This window comes from Solea solea, chromosome 3 (genome assembly GCF_958295425.1).
Source record: "Solea solea chromosome 3, fSolSol10.1, whole genome shotgun sequence".
NCBI classification, from domain to species: Eukaryota; Metazoa; Chordata; class Actinopteri; order Pleuronectiformes; family Soleidae; genus Solea; species Solea solea.
The window spans coordinates 5681489-5697203 of NC_081136.1; the positions used below are offsets into that span (position 1 = coordinate 5681489).

At 40.6% G+C, this 15715-nt stretch overlaps 1 protein-coding gene across 1 annotated transcript in view; it reads left to right on the plus strand.

Annotated features, from left to right (window-relative positions):
* The first annotated feature begins 43 nt into the window (after positions 1-43).
* LOC131456532 (phosphofurin acidic cluster sorting protein 1-like) overlaps positions 44-15715 on the plus strand; it is a 44186-nt gene continuing 28514 nt past the window's right edge. Inside the window, exon 1 of the mRNA XM_058624940.1 lies at positions 44-554. Within this exon, the coding sequence (XP_058480923.1) occupies positions 400-554 (155 nt within the window). The 5' untranslated portion in view covers positions 44-399. The remainder of the gene's footprint in view (positions 555-15715) is intronic.

Consider the following 15715-nt stretch of genomic DNA (forward strand, 5'->3'; position numbering starts at 1 on the left):
CTCTCTCTCTCGCTCGCGCAGCTCATTATCGTCGTCTCTCATATTTCCGCTTCCTGTCTCGGGTGAAAACACTCTCCGCAGACACGGACACAGCTGAACATACGGAGCCCAGACTCGGGCTCCTCTCTGCCGCCCGTCCCCGGCTACGAACCCCGCCTGACTCCCCGCTGCCATGTTCTCACTCTCGGCCGGTGATTAGCAACTTTCGCTCCGCAGCGACTGCAGCGCTAACGCGGGAGCGTTGCGGTTCACGCGTTCACACCGCAAAAACAACAACATAAAAAAAAGGCAGAAGGAAGAAGAAGAAGAAGAATAAAAGGAGGAACCAGACACGCACGGAGAAGAAGCAGCCAGGCTACCACGGCTCTGTCTCGCATTAGCTCCGTGTGAACGGCCAGGATGTCGGAGCGCGGAGGGCTCCCGCGGACTGGGGGCGTCCCTTCTCCGCACATGCAGCCCTCCAAGCCGGTCAGCATCACCTCTAACCGGCCGGTCCACATGAACCTGTACGCCACCTGGGAGGTGGACCGCTCTTCGCCCAGCTGTGTGCCCAGGTATGTGGAGCCATGACGGCTGCTTTTGTTTTGTTTACATTTAGTTATTGTACATAAACGTACGGCTATGGGTGCCCAAGTGGGACACATTACTAATGTTCTCGACAGTATTTTTGTGTTGCTTTGAAGCCTCTGACCACTAGTTGGCAGCAGTTAACTCTTACGAGATAAAGAAAACTATTTATTGTTGATATACCGAATATCACCTTGCTTATCACAAATTGTATTGTGTTGTATTGTTATCCCTGTATTGGAATATTTTCCTATTGCCACATTTTTGCTGATACACAGCCCTAATTGAGAAAAATAAAAAAATTAAAGGTGATTATCAAAACTTTAGCGACGACCATTTACTATTTCCTCCTCCGTGGTGTACGAATTACTGACATCTAATGGTGAGACCATTGTACGATGTCGATTAAACGTAGCATTTCAGGTTTGAATAGAGAAGAATAGCGAGTGGTAGCAGTAAGCCACTAGGGGGCGACTTTACCAGTTGCAAATTGAAGTATCTCACTTTATAACGTCAGCAAACATTTTCCCGATGAGTTAATAGTCTCAGTTGCTATTTCAAGTCTTCTTCAAGAGAACATGATGTCAATTTTGTAAATTATGATCAAATTTAGGGAAAAAATAGATGCTAAAATGAGGGGACACCAGTGTGATTGACAGCTTAAAATGTCTAATAAAGTCGTTGCACGTAAAGTCCGTTAACGTCTGGATTTCAGAAAGGACGTAGTGTCAGACAAATCCCAAATCTGGAATATTCCATCCATTTTTGATGTGTGATCTAAACATGATAACGTAGATTATAACATATGGTGGATTCCTCCTCTCACCACAACCTTTTCCCAAGTGCATCAGGGAACTCCAGTGGCCTTAACAGTCATAGTCCAAGAGTATGGAAGTCACATTTAATTGATTTTAAAGCCAACATCTTGAAGAAATGTTGATCAGTGTTTGCCAAACCTGGAAATGATGATGTTCTCAAATGTCTTGTTTTGTCCACAAACCAAAAATAGTCCAGTTTTAACGATTTATTTTCAAAGAAACCAGAAAATTCTGTTTCATTTTTGGAAGAAAAAAATAACCAGTCAAACCGATGAATCAATAATCATATAGTTAATAGTCGATTAATTTAGTAATTGTTTCATAATCGAATAATCATTGCAGCCGTAATCCTTTGACCACCACCATGTGACAGAAACAACCTTTACCCAGCAGCTTTTTACAACCTTAATGTTGCAGATGCAGTAGCAGTCGCTCACACACACACACACAGATGAGATATTTTCCCCAGGTTGTCTTTAATGCTAATAAGACAGTGAGTGTTGGTGCAGCCGCAGCGTTTCTCCAGCGCGTCTGCACCTGAGCACTTGCTGCAGACACAAAGACAGATGGAGTGTTGGGTTTCAGACTGTCACTGCAACTCAGATGCATCTCCAAATCAGCGTCTGTGTGTGTGTGTGATGTATTGGTGTAGAGGAGGAGGAGGAGGAGGAGGAATGAGTGCACGGATGATACGCTGTTGCACGTTTTCCTTGACATGCAGGCGGTGATGCAAAAAGACGTGGATGTGGGCAGTGCAGTGCAGCGCAGCGCAGCGCAGCAAGGTCATAGTAGGCGACTTGTCTCATCGTAAGCTGCAGTCTCAGACAAAGACGTCCACTCCCCTGTCAGACGATCGTCATGTACATGTAGGTCAAGCCGGTGCTCTGTCCTGTTTTGCCCGCTCACAAAGTCCATAAATTCAGAAATATAACTGAACAGTATAGCTGCAACATAATGGATTCATCTGTCCTTTATTTTCTCGATGAATCAAGTACTTGATGTTCATCTGTGTGGAACTGATGGAAATGGTGATGTTCTCAAATGTCTTTTTCTTGTCCACAAACCAAAATGACTCAGTTTTAATGATTTCTTTGTTATGTGGAGCAAATAAACCAGAACATATTCACATTTAAGAGGCTGAAAATCAGAGAACATTTTGTTTAAATATTGAAAAAAAACCAAAAAACACTCAAATCGATTAGTTCACGGTTCATTTAGTAAGTGACTAATCGTTGCAGCCCTACTGATTGTATGACTAAAGCAGAGGTCTCAAACATGTGGGTAGCGGGCTACATGTGGCCCTCCAATAGATTTCATGCGGTTCGCCGCTTAATATCAAGTTAGAGTGATTTCTATGCTTTTTAAAAATATTTTTGTTAAATTAATACTTTCATTTGAATCATAGATATTTTGTATTGGGTTTAAGTAATTATTTTCAAAATCCATTAATCAGTTGATTATTTTCTCGATGAATGGAGTTTCAAGGATTTCTTTGTTAATACGGAGCAAAGAAACCAGAAAATATTCACATTTAAGCAGCGGGAAAAATCTGAAAACTTGTCTCCATAATTTAAAAACATTCAAACCAATGAGTCGATTATAAAATTATTTTAATACTGAGTATTTCCAAAAATCATATATTGCGATATACTCGCACAACAGTTTTTTTTTCTTCATGCTAGTCCACAAAAAGTTAAATGTTTATTCGTAACCTCAGTTAAAAAAAAAATTATACGTTAAATTAAATTCGATACTTGGTGTCTCAAAAACGAAAATGCAAAACATCGCAATATTTCACTGTATCATTTCTTTTGTCCATTAGTTGGCTGAAAGGACGTCACGTACAATAATTGCAGTCATGAGTTAGATTTAAAGTCAAAGGGCAAGCACGGTGACTGAGGGGCCGCTCATGTGACTCACATTCCTCTGCTCAAGCTCCCAGTGCGAGAGCTGATGGTGGTTTTTCTTATTTTATAGCAAAAAAATTTGATATTATTTGTTGATAAGAGTTATTTTTTTCATATTTTTTTAAGCTGACTAGCACAGCTAGGCATTTAATGGCAGTAGTTAAATGCGAAGCGTAAAGTTTGCCCTTAAAATGTTTTTAATTTCCTTGTCAGCTGAGCTGAACTGATCTACACCCTCCTGATATGAGCTCAGGTGTTTAGGGAATAAAGCTGGTAAAAGCATCGCACGACAGCAAAGACTCCAGGAGGTATTTGTGCTCTTCTGTGTATTTTGGAGCAGTTTCCTTAGCCCATATTTTAAATATCTCTTCTCCTTTGGCCCTTTTCCATACATACAGTTCTAGCATGACTCGGCTTGGCTTTACTAATGTGGTTTCAGTCACGTCGCTTTCCGTTACTTTATAGTACCTCCTCAACGTGGGCGGGGTCATCCTTGCATGGCTGCACGAAACACACAAACTAGTGGCGGTCAAAGCGGTTGTTTTCTGTGTAACTGAATCATTAGAATCAGTTCATGACCGTAGCACAGACTCCGTCTGACACAGTCACTGAACTGAAATACAACTGAACGGGTTGTGATTCGGCTCATGGTCGCTGGTTATCTCGAAATACACCAGACTCCTTTTGTTAAATGTTGAGATTTTGGACATTTCCGTGTTATATGTTGGAGATTAATGCACTTTTTCAGGATTTTTAAGTCTTTTTTAACTGATCTAAAATAGTTTGGAACCTCATCAGAGCAGATTAGAAAAAAAGCACCAGTTACCAGGTACTATAACTAATGGAAAAGAAAAAAAAAAAAAAATATCCAGTAGAACTGTGCTAGAACTGTATAATGGAAAAGCGCCATTTGATTTCACTGCAGTTGCAGCAGAGAGAGTGAGATTAACAGAGCCAGTTTACAGAGAGAGCAGTGGTCAGGTGGTGCAGCAGGAGAGAAAACCAGAGGATGAGACATAAAGAGGGAATTGGAAGCGGTTACTCTGTCATCTACATTCAAATAGGATTTATCACAGACTCAAGAAAATTGACCTCACTTCGGTCCTGATGATGTTTCGCACTCGGCCGAGTTGACCCATTTGCTTCATGAAGCATCGAGTCTTTGTTGCTGCCACAAGAAACTCCCCCACCTTCTCTCTTTTTCTCCAACTGAGGTGTTATTACTGTAACCTCTTTCTGTCTACCCACAATGCCCTTTGGTATTTTGTTTACTCACTGCTGCGGCTTTCCCCAGCGACCACTAAATACTTGCTTAGGAGGATGATGAGAGAGCAAATTATGGGATTGATAAATACCAAAATGGAATATGGACATTTAACTATTTAAATACTATTCACATTAATACCTCTTTTTTATAACAATGATATAAATATCAACATCAATATATTGCTTCATCTCATGAAAACTGACAAAATGGATCAAGTACAGAGCCTTGTGGGACACCATTCATACTGTACAGGGTTTAGACCCATTCAAAACTATGAGCGCTACCAAAGAGCGAGAGATTCGTGAAGCGATTAAATGAACTCTTCATCTAGTCCCATGGTTCTCAAACTGTGGTACGTGTACCACCAGTGGTACGCGAGCTTCCTGTGGTGGTACTCAGATGTCAACTGAGATTGGCACAGCCAATTGTTATTCGTCCCTTGAACATATTGCTGTTTGTTGACTTAAAAGATGGGTCCAGTTAGAAGAGGTTAGAAAACAGCGCAATACGTCATAGTTCTGCAACGATCAAGCCATTACTAAATGATTAGTCAACTATTCTGATGATCGGTTTGAGGTTTTATTTATAATAAAATCATATTTTCAGCTTCTTAAATGTGAATATTTATTGGTTTCTCTGCGCATGACAAAGAAATCATTAGACTTGATTCATGTTGGTTTGTGGACAAAACAAGACTCTTAAAAACATCATTTTGAGGTCTGTGAAACACCAATAAGCATTTTCTGACATTTGCTGGACGCGACTAATTGAGCAAATAATCAACGGATTAATTGATTATGAAAATATCTGTTGGTTGTAGTTGAGGTCGTCCCAGTTCTCGTGCTTCTTGATGGTCTTTTCTCGTCTTTACTGGAGAGGAATGAATCGTTTCACTGTGCTCTTTCAGTGCGGCGCAGAGGGTGATTCCTCTCCTCACTGTCTCCTCGGGGTTCTGCAGTGTCATCAACACACACACACACACACACTCGTACAAACATTCACGGGTGCTGCCCCCCCCTACTTTCTTTGCTTCTTCTGCAGCACCTCGGGGAAGGAAATGTTCATTTGTGCAGCCATATAATCCCACTGTTGTCTACAGGAGCCTCATCTCATGCATTTGTACCGTTGAGCGGCTTCGGTGTAATAACGATTATCAGACCTTGCGTGTATCTGTGTCGCAGGTTCGCCGTCTTCCAGTATTTGTACCACAAGCGGTTTGTTTTTCAGCAGCAGTGTTATAATTGAGGCCTCCTCGCGTAGCTACTCTGTGTCAGGTATTTCAGGAATGGGCCCAGTGGCAGAGTTCCACCTCTTGCATTATTAAAGAAGGCCTCCTCACAGAGCACGGGGGGGGGGGGAGTCCCGTGACTCTTATGTTCATGGATGGATGTTAAGGATTTAGCCCCGTGCTTAACCTCCTGCAGCTTCTATGGAGACTCTTTTTTTCCAGAGCAGCCACTGATCAAATCGAGAGGTCGACTTTCAGGCAGGGGTGTCGAACTCAAATGACTGCTCAACGGGCACCTATGAATGTTTAGTTACCCACAGAATTAGTAGTAGTTGTAGTTATAACATTATTATTAACAGAATTAGTGGCCGTAGTAAGTATTAAATGTAGTAGCATTAGTAGGAGCATTAGTATTAGTCATAGTTGAAGTACCAACAGAATCAGTAGTAGTAGTAGCAGTAGTAGTAGTAATTCAACTTTATTTATAAAGCACTTTAAACAAATAAAATACCAGATTTTTACTTTTGCTGTTTAGAAATCAGCCTGTTACTTCCTAAAACCATACATTTCTGTATCCAATGTTGATTATGTAAGAAAAAAAGGTACAACCTGTCAGATAAGGTGTCCTGTTAATGACAGTGTTAAAACCATTTGAATTTGTAAATGAAAAGTTTGTTAACACTTATGAGTTCATAATATTTAGTTTGCACTGCCTTTTTAAAAACAAAAAACCAAATAGTTGAGTTGAAATGTTCCCGTCTTTATGCCTTGCGCTACGCCAACGTTACCTTGCGATAGCCATCTCTGCTTACGAATGGTTTTGTCTCGAATTTGCTATTTGAACGAAAAGCATGTGTTCAAAACTTCTTTATGTTAAAGCACCATTATTTATATTTTGTGGTTTTGGCAGGTGGATATTTAAATGTTCACAGAGCTAGCTTATTCTGGCCGGGAAGCTAAGCTAATTTCTTTCTCTCTTTAGTAAACAGACAAACACTTAGAATCTATTTTTATCACTTCTAAAATGCCAACAACAAGAAAACGTTCAAAATGTTCTCGAGGACTTGCTAAAACGTTTGTGGCTGTCGCCACAGTTTAAGCTAATTAGCCTGCTCCTCAGCTAAATGCCTTAAAATTGTAGACCTAACAGCAGGGTCCTTTCATTAAAAATAGATGCTTATCTACTGCCTGGTAACGCACACTGCTGGCTAGGAGACGTGCGGCGCAGAAATGCAGGATGTTCTGAATTATACATCGTGCATTTGTCCGACTCGGTTGCCGTAATTGCTCGGCAACACAATAGTGGGCCGGTCTGCGAGTGTCAGCGTTACGTTACCAGCGCCGGCCCACTGAATGCAAATGGAAAGAAATGGAGAGATTGCTGAAAAGGCTGTTTGCATACATACATACATGCATGCACAGGCACGCGTGTAGTGTTGATTAAGATGCTTCCGCTTTGCCGCTTTGCCCCGGGCATTGCTCTGCCCGTTCTTCCGCACAGCTGAGCGGCTGAGACGTCTGGAGTTTCCGTCCGTGGCTTGGCTTTCCTTTTGGAGATAGAGTTTACAGCACAAAGCTCCTTTTTCTTTTCCCCACTGTGACTTTTTATGGTTATTTACCATTTTTTCATTCTAGCCTTCCAAAATCAAGTGAGAGAGATTAGAGATAATGATATTGTCATTATTGCATTATTTTGGTTAATTTTTTTGTTCATGTAGTAGCTATGAAAGACTTGAGAATTTGTTTTGTCCTTGTAATTGATGTGGTAATAATTGAGGTTTATAATGGCGGTTCTCAAAGCCTGGGTCAGGACCCACAGATGGGTCGTGGGTACATTTTTTTTGGGTCCCCAAGCAAATGAGCAAAATTTGACCAACATTTTCAGTTCAGATTTAGGTGTATTGGTTTTAAATAACATGCATAAAATGTGATAGAAACTGTTTTAAATGTTAAAGATAAGCCTTTAAATTAGTCGCTACATTATGCACAAACTTGCTCTATATAGAAAGTTTGCGAAACACTGGCTTAAAAGGTAAAAAAGTAAAATTGCAGTGATATGAGTTTTGAAGGCACACAGGTTGTAATAAACCTCACAATTTGACACTTTTTTCGATAAATATGACCTGGATTAATGAGAATGGGTGTTAAAAATAACAGTTGTTTCGGATTTTTCGCAACATGATGCAAACACCGGCAATTCTTTACTGATGCAGTGATGGCACGTAGTTGTAATATTAAACTTAGTAGTACAAATTTTTTGTAATTGATTTTCTGTAAAAACACATACGACTACTGCTACTCATAATCATCTGCGTGTTGATTTTATAGTTACTTGAAGCAGCATTCGTTTGGTTATTATGGATGTAACAAACAAAAAACAAATCATATTTAAGTTAAAATGTATCAAATTGCTTGTATTTATTTGATGAAAACAAATACAGGAGGCACAGCATCATGATATTTAGTCAAATTGTTGTTGAAAACACATTATGTTGATTTTGGAGTGGGTATTTGACCAAAAAAAGAGATTTTCTTCTCATACACATGGTTTGGGGGCAGAAACGGCAGAGGGAAATGATGCCGGTTGTGCAGCTGCAGTGTTCTTTTGTTTCTGCTGCTGCTGCTGCTGCTGTTGCTGCAGAAGTGTAAAGGTTGTGGTCACTCAGGCTACAACAATGCTGGGGTCTTAAAAGAGAAGCCCTTTGTTGTGGTGTTTTTATGTTTACATGGGTTTGTCAAAGCCATACGCTGTGCAATCATAGACTTCCATCTGCCTGCTGTAGTGCACACACACACACACGTACACACACACTCCTTTTCTAAGGTGCAGTGACATCTATTCACGGACAGCATCACTGACATATGCTTTCACTTTCATCTAACGCGCTATAAACCAGAACACAGTGGCGTCCAGTTACAGAGAAGGACACACTCGGTTGGGGAAACACAAATCAGGTACATGATCACACACAATAACACACACACACACACACTCATGCTGGATCATGTCATGACAAAGCGTTTTCTGTCTAATCACATTTTCAGCCCCGTCGAAACAGGAGTCGGAAGCTGAGATGGAGACATGATATAAAAAAAAAAAAAAGAATAAAATAGCACAATTCAGATTTATGTTTCTCTGGAACATATCTCTCGCCAGAAATACACGCACACACATTCTGAGGCTGGGCAAGATATCTATCAGTGTTTCCCAAATTTTCTACAGGGAGACCCACTTTTGAAGTCACTTGTGACCCAAATCACGACATAAATCGTGACGAGCAGAACACATTTTTTGCATGATGTCGTTTCTGGAACGCCTGATTAAGTCACAATTTCCAAAAGAGGTTTTGTAAATGAGCTCGAGCTGCAACTAACGATTATTTTCATAATCGATTAATCGAGTCATCGTTTGGTCCAGAACATGTCAAAAAATTATCTTCCTTATTATTTTGTTCATATAGTAGCTTTGGAAAGACTTGAGAATGTGTTTGTCCTGGTAATTAAATTATTGATTGAAGTTTTATGAAATTAAATTTAAGTTAAAAATTAAAAAAAAAAGAAAGAAAAAAGTAGATTTAGGTAGTATATTACAGTATTTTAAACCTATTACCACTGTCCTGTAAGTCCCATCAATCACACTTATGCACATTCAGAGGACGTGATCGACTCACTGCTACACTTTTGCTCCCGTGCTGCCACTGTGTCGTTTCAGTATATGTTCACGCGTCCATGCAAATACTGCAATAATCCTCTGCAGCTCAGTTTACACTCTGTGATAACACCGGGCTCGTAATGCACTTAACACAGATTGACCTTGACACGGCGCCCGACTGTGTTTAAGGATAATACTGATAACAGTTTATTGACGTTACTTGGACTCCGTTGTAGCTGAGGGTTTGTTTTTTTGCCGAAACAGCTTTTGTGTCTCCAGAGAGACAGAACATGAGCAGAGATGCTTCCCCTTGATATTTGATATTTGAGACGTGTTACACAATAATGTGTTATGTATATTAAATGTGAAACATGACATGAAACATCCCCTTTCTGCATGTGTCAGTGAATCACAACAAATGTAACCTTTGTTTGGTCTTGAGCTGTAAATCTTAGATGTATATATTCAGACATGTAAATGTGTGGTAGTATTATAGCAGCATTGCTGCCTGTGTACGTGTGCTGGAGTGTCTATCGTTGGGTCATATTTCCTCACCTTGCTCCTGCGGTAAATAGAAAACGTGCTTAACATAGTCATCGGCTGCTTTCGAATGTTGATTGCTGCGTTTAAGTGTCACCCTCTCTCCATTCTTTGTCGCACTTGAATGCAGCTCGACTAACCTGCACATTATGTTGTGAAATGGTGGTGTTAGATTTGTGTGCACTCCCAGTTGTTTATTTGTTGTGTGTTCACTTTAAATCCTGCCTGTTGCAGTGTCATTTTCATTATAGTGTACGTGTGGCGGCACTCAAATCAGTGTCCTGGCTGACCTTTGGATGTAAATGGTGTTTTTACTTGTTTTTGTTGCCACTTTAAGACCTTTTTCTGACATAAATACCAACCTTGTCAGGACCAGTAGTCCTAATGAAGACCAAAACCTTGGTTCTAATCAGGCAGAAGATTTTGAGATGTGTTTAGGTTAAGATTAGCGATATGGTCTTGCATAGTCTGTCTGTCCAAATGAATGGACGCTAATGCTAAACGTCTTAAAATGGATGGAAATATGAGACTGTGTGTGTATTTGCTAGGACCTCTTCTGGCAGAAACATTGACCTTGTCAGGACCAGTTGTCCTCACTAGCCGTGTTTCCATCATGGTACAGTACGGTATGGTTTAGAATGGTAAAGCCCTCGGTCAGGCTTGCGTTTCGACTGAAAACAGTACCTTTACTTGGTAGGCAGGGTGAGCCCAAAGGCCATGTCAGCGAGATGCCGGTGGCACGACATCGAACGCAACACTACAGAAAAACAACCCAACGCACAATAACGAACACAGTTTTTTCCTGCTTGATTTGTGGCTGTTTGTCTCAACAAGACGTCAAGCTTTGTACGATAATAGACTGCGGGCGTTGAAGAAACACCGGTCGCAAGGGAGTTACGTTTTTCATATGTTGTATAAATTGTACATGTATACCAGCTGATATTTCTGTATTGCCATTTTTTTGTGATTGTTGTAGATTCAAATTGTTTTTCTTGCAATTGTCCATAAAGAATTTAGTTACCCTCAAAGTAAAATCAAATCAACGGCTAAAACTTTAAAATAAGGGCAGATTAGTTTGCTCTTGATCGATTCATAACCTTTAATTCTTTCAGGCTTTAGTCATATTAATATTTATGACATTTTGAACTGTACGTAAACAGAATAAGTGCAGTATAAAATGTTTAATTAGATCCATTACGCGGTATAAACGGATTTTTGGAGACGTGAGCTGAAAACGTCACATCGTCTGCATACGTACGAGTCGGCGGACCGTGAAGAGTTCATGTGGTACTGAAAAGAAACGCGGTGTGATTGGCGGGCCAATAAATCTGTGTGTGTGTGTGTGTGTCATGCATGAATCGTGAAGCCAGACGGGAGGAGGGTGACTAGAAGAGGTTGATAAGAGCGATGAGAGGAGGGCTTTTGTTGAAAGGCGAACCTGAAGTCTGAAGTCGAAGGTGAGATGGGGAGAAGAAAAAAGAGGCACAAAAAGAGCTTGATTGGATGGAAGTAATAAGAAGAGGTATTTTTTCCCCCTGAGAAAGAGCAACATCAAAGCATTTGGTGAAAGAGAAGGAGCAGCTGGGGCTCAGGAAGGAGATATGGCGGAGAGCCGAAAGAAGGAGTAAGCTCCACCACATGTCGTTTTCCTTCTCACCTTCGCTTTATTATCTCCTCCTCTTCGCCTCCCTGGTTTTCATCCTTTCCATCTGTCTCTCCTTTACCCCCCCTCCACCCCCTCCCTCTCTCCCTCAGGAGACCCGCTTCACTGTTGCAGCCAAATCAAACCTCTGTTTTCTCCGCAGTCATGTCTGTCTCTCTCTCTGCCCTCCGGATAAACCCCCTCCCTGCTTTGCCTGGATGCCGTCTCTCCACCACAGCTGTTACACCTATGATGGATCTAGCAGCAGGTGCAGTTTCACCTTTGCTGCCATCGTTTCTGGAGCGTCCAACACCTTAGGTGCCATGATGGCTCTGTGAGCCGCCGTCAAGTCGACACGGTCATCGGTGCCATTATTTCCTGCTCAATTACGTTGCAGCACTGTCACGTTTTTAGCAATTATAAATGTAAATGTGAATTTGTTTTAAAGATCCGGTGTAAAACATGTAGGTAGGGGTTAGGGACGGGACGATACCATTTTTGTGATATCTGTATCCAATACCGATATCACAATATCATAAACACGAGTATCTTGCGATACCGATATCAGTCCGATACAGTCATTTTAGACCATTTATGAACGTATGAAGCTATGAAACAACACATTTGTGCCGAGTCATTTCAAAGACATAATTCTCCAACTGTGTCCCAAATATTGTTCTCCCAAAAAAGCAGAAATAAACAGATCAAACATGACTCAGCTAAAATGCTTTTGCCTATTTGAAGCGTACAATATACAGTATTTTTGGATTGTATTGGATTTCACATTTTTATTGGCCTGTGTCGAACCGATTCTGATTCCCAACCCTGGTAGGGGTAGAGGTTTGGCTGGGAATCGCTTCAGATTTCTTGAATCTAGTCAATCTCCAGATCTAAAAGTTTGTCTTGGGATGAACGTGTTAATCTGCGTTTCCATTGAGTGGAACGGTTTCCAGAAGGAATTGTTGCGTTGGGAGAAGGAAACAGAATGTTTGGCATTATCACTCTCTGCAGCCTTCCGTTAGAAATAAGTGGCTTTCATTGAAGTTAAAGAGAACGGATTAGGTTGCCCTAACTAGACTAAGATTAGGACAACAGGGATTAGCCAGAAATCTAGAAATGATGGAGAAACACCCAGGTGGTCTGTGCCTGTGTGGAAGTATTGTCACCTTGGCATCAAGGCAATTTTGGCATTTCCTCATGCAGTTGGTCTGTATGTAAGAATATGAAGCGACAGAAACATTTTTCGATGAAGAAGAAAAGAAGAGGGACTTTGATCTGTTATGGGAAGCTTTGATCCGCCAAGAGGGAACTGTGGATTAGAATCCACAGAGATTAAGGGAATGGGAAGAGAGAGTGGGGAAGATAATGTGGCGGCAACTTTGATGTGCGCGGACGAATTTTGAGCCGGGGTTATCGGACTTTCAGTTTCCATACCAATTTTTAATTGGTCATGAAAGCTTCAAACGGAACCTTCAATTATACAGCCAAGAAGTGCATCATACAGTTTTAAGTAATTACCAGAGTTGGTAAGAGTGAAATCACTTCAAAATAAATAGTTTTTTTGCATTTGTAGCATTGGAATATGCACTGCTACAGCAGCCAGAATGGACAAACCAGCCGTAGATGCTTATTTATTGCAATTTCTTTATTTTCCAGAGACGGCCAGGATTATGTCATGCTCTGTATTAAAACAGATGTTGGCCGTTTACAAATCGTTGAACCTTTTTCTGTCCATAAGATAGATAGATATTTAATAAATATATAAAGCAGAGTAAAAGGTTTAAATAAATTGACAAGGCAAAGTAAGATTAAAAGATTAGTTCAGGTCAGACAGAGAAGGTCATGCGTTGTCTGTTTTTGTTTTTTCGTCCCTGAAAATCGCCTTGAAAGTGGTGGAAAATGAGTTTTAAAATAGAAATGAATTTGACTGCAAGTACAGCAACAGTAGACGTCGCAGGGGAGTTCCACCTTTCAGTGAGACTTGATCATCGTTCTCAGTTTTTGATCTTTTTCCTTGTTCTTGCTTCAACAAAACAACAGAGTTGTTGGTGTTGAGAGACTGGAGCCGCTGACTTGTTTACTCTGTTGCTTTTTCTAGCTGCCGGTTCCTGTGGTTTTGTGGTTGTGACACCTTTCGCCCGTGTCAATCCATGTTAGGTGAAAAGTACAAACACGCATGTTTTTTTATTACACAAGTAAAGCTCTCTTGTTTTGTTGTTGTTGTGTGTGTCACAAACACAAAAAAAGGCCCCACGCCTCTTGTAGGCACCATAAGGTACAGTAGGTGTCTCATCTCTGGCTTTTAATACTTTGCTTGTTTCACAGATTAAATTCAGGCCAAAGGCGAGAAAAGAAGAAAAAAACACTTTGCGCTTCTGTATTTCTGTGAGCCAGGTTACATAACATTATATTACTCTGTTTGTAGCAGAGATTGTATGAGATTTTAGATTTGAGACAGGCACTTGTGTCAGAACGTAGTGTGCTCTGCGGAAAGAAACATACACATGCATGTACATTATATATATGTTAATGCTGTCAAACGTTTAAAAACGTTAATCTGATTAATCATGGGATAGCTGTGGATTAATTGCGATAGAAAAAAATAATTCATGTTGTAACAGGAAGGTAAATGACGGAAGGCAGATATGTACGCTCAACCATTTTTTTTTTTTATTTTTGACAAATTTATGGTATTATTAATCTATAAAATTAACTTATACCCACTTAATCATACCACACTTAAACTCAATTTGGCTTTCTCGTTTGCCTCTTAGCAAATATAGGATGCGTTATTCAGAATCAGTCTAAAAGAAAAATCTGTTAAGATAACCTTGACTCTAATTATTACAAGTTATTGATTTCAGTAGCAAATGTCGGATGGATGGATGAAACTTTTTTCTTTCTTTCGATTTGAACAAACATCTGCACTTGCACACACTTAAATGTGGCCCTCTTACCTATTCATCTTTTAGCCAGTTGCTGAGTATCGGGTGTTTGCTGTCTCCAGTGTCTCCACACTACCCCCTACTGCCCCCCTACTGCCTACTTTTATGTTATTTTAGATGTTCATCATGGCAGATTCGGCAAAAAAGTAAGCCAGGAAGAGCAAGTGACCGAGCGAGGGGCCTCGAATTGCGAGAAGCATGCGAAAGGGATGCAGACCGGCATGGACATGGTTCCACGGCTTGTGTTCGCCGGCTCCGTTGAAAACAAATGTAGGGGAAGGGAACAGGGCAGCGTCAGCTTTTACGACAGTCGGGATCAAGCGGTCGTCGGTGGATGGATGGATGTTTACCGTGGTGTCGCAAAAATATCCACTCCGAAACTGTAGGGGGAGCTCCTTAGAGAAAGAAGCGCGAACAAGTGACCAGACTTGCAAGTTTCCTCTGTAACAGCAAAACAAAGGAAGATTCTGACTAAAATAAGAATCTTTTTTTCTATATTTCAACACAATCCCAACCCATATCAATACTAACACAATTAATATTCATTACACAGACACACACTTGATAAGCTAAGTATAACAACATGAAAATAAGTTTCCAGCCTCCTACGCTCAATCACAAGTACAAAAAACTCAAAAGAGTCATGCCAGGATTCAGTCTTTTTTTAAACACTGTGGTTATGAGCAATAGGTTTATACACACACACACACACACACACACACACAGACACAAACACACAGACACACAGACACACACTTCTGTCGTATTACCTGTAACCTACTTAGGCCCATGTACACTCACCCACTCTGGTTCTTTGACTTTTTCTCCCACACACACACTCATCCTGACACTTGGCACACACAAACACTCATATCATACGCACATACGTGTGTTGACTCATCAATGTGAATCACTTGCAGCATCACACGGTGTCATGCTGAATGTATGATGCTGATATCGGCAGAGCTTGGTGGCAGAATAGGAGTTCTCGCATCGACACGCAAGGCTGTTTCTCTTTCAAAATAAAGGTCAAAAGAAAGTGAACCTCAGTTTGTTTTATTGTTTATAATCTAAATTTTTTCTTTATAAACTGGTTTTTACTCCTCACCTAATGAAGGCTTTTCCTCAGCTATTAGGAGATGGCACAGT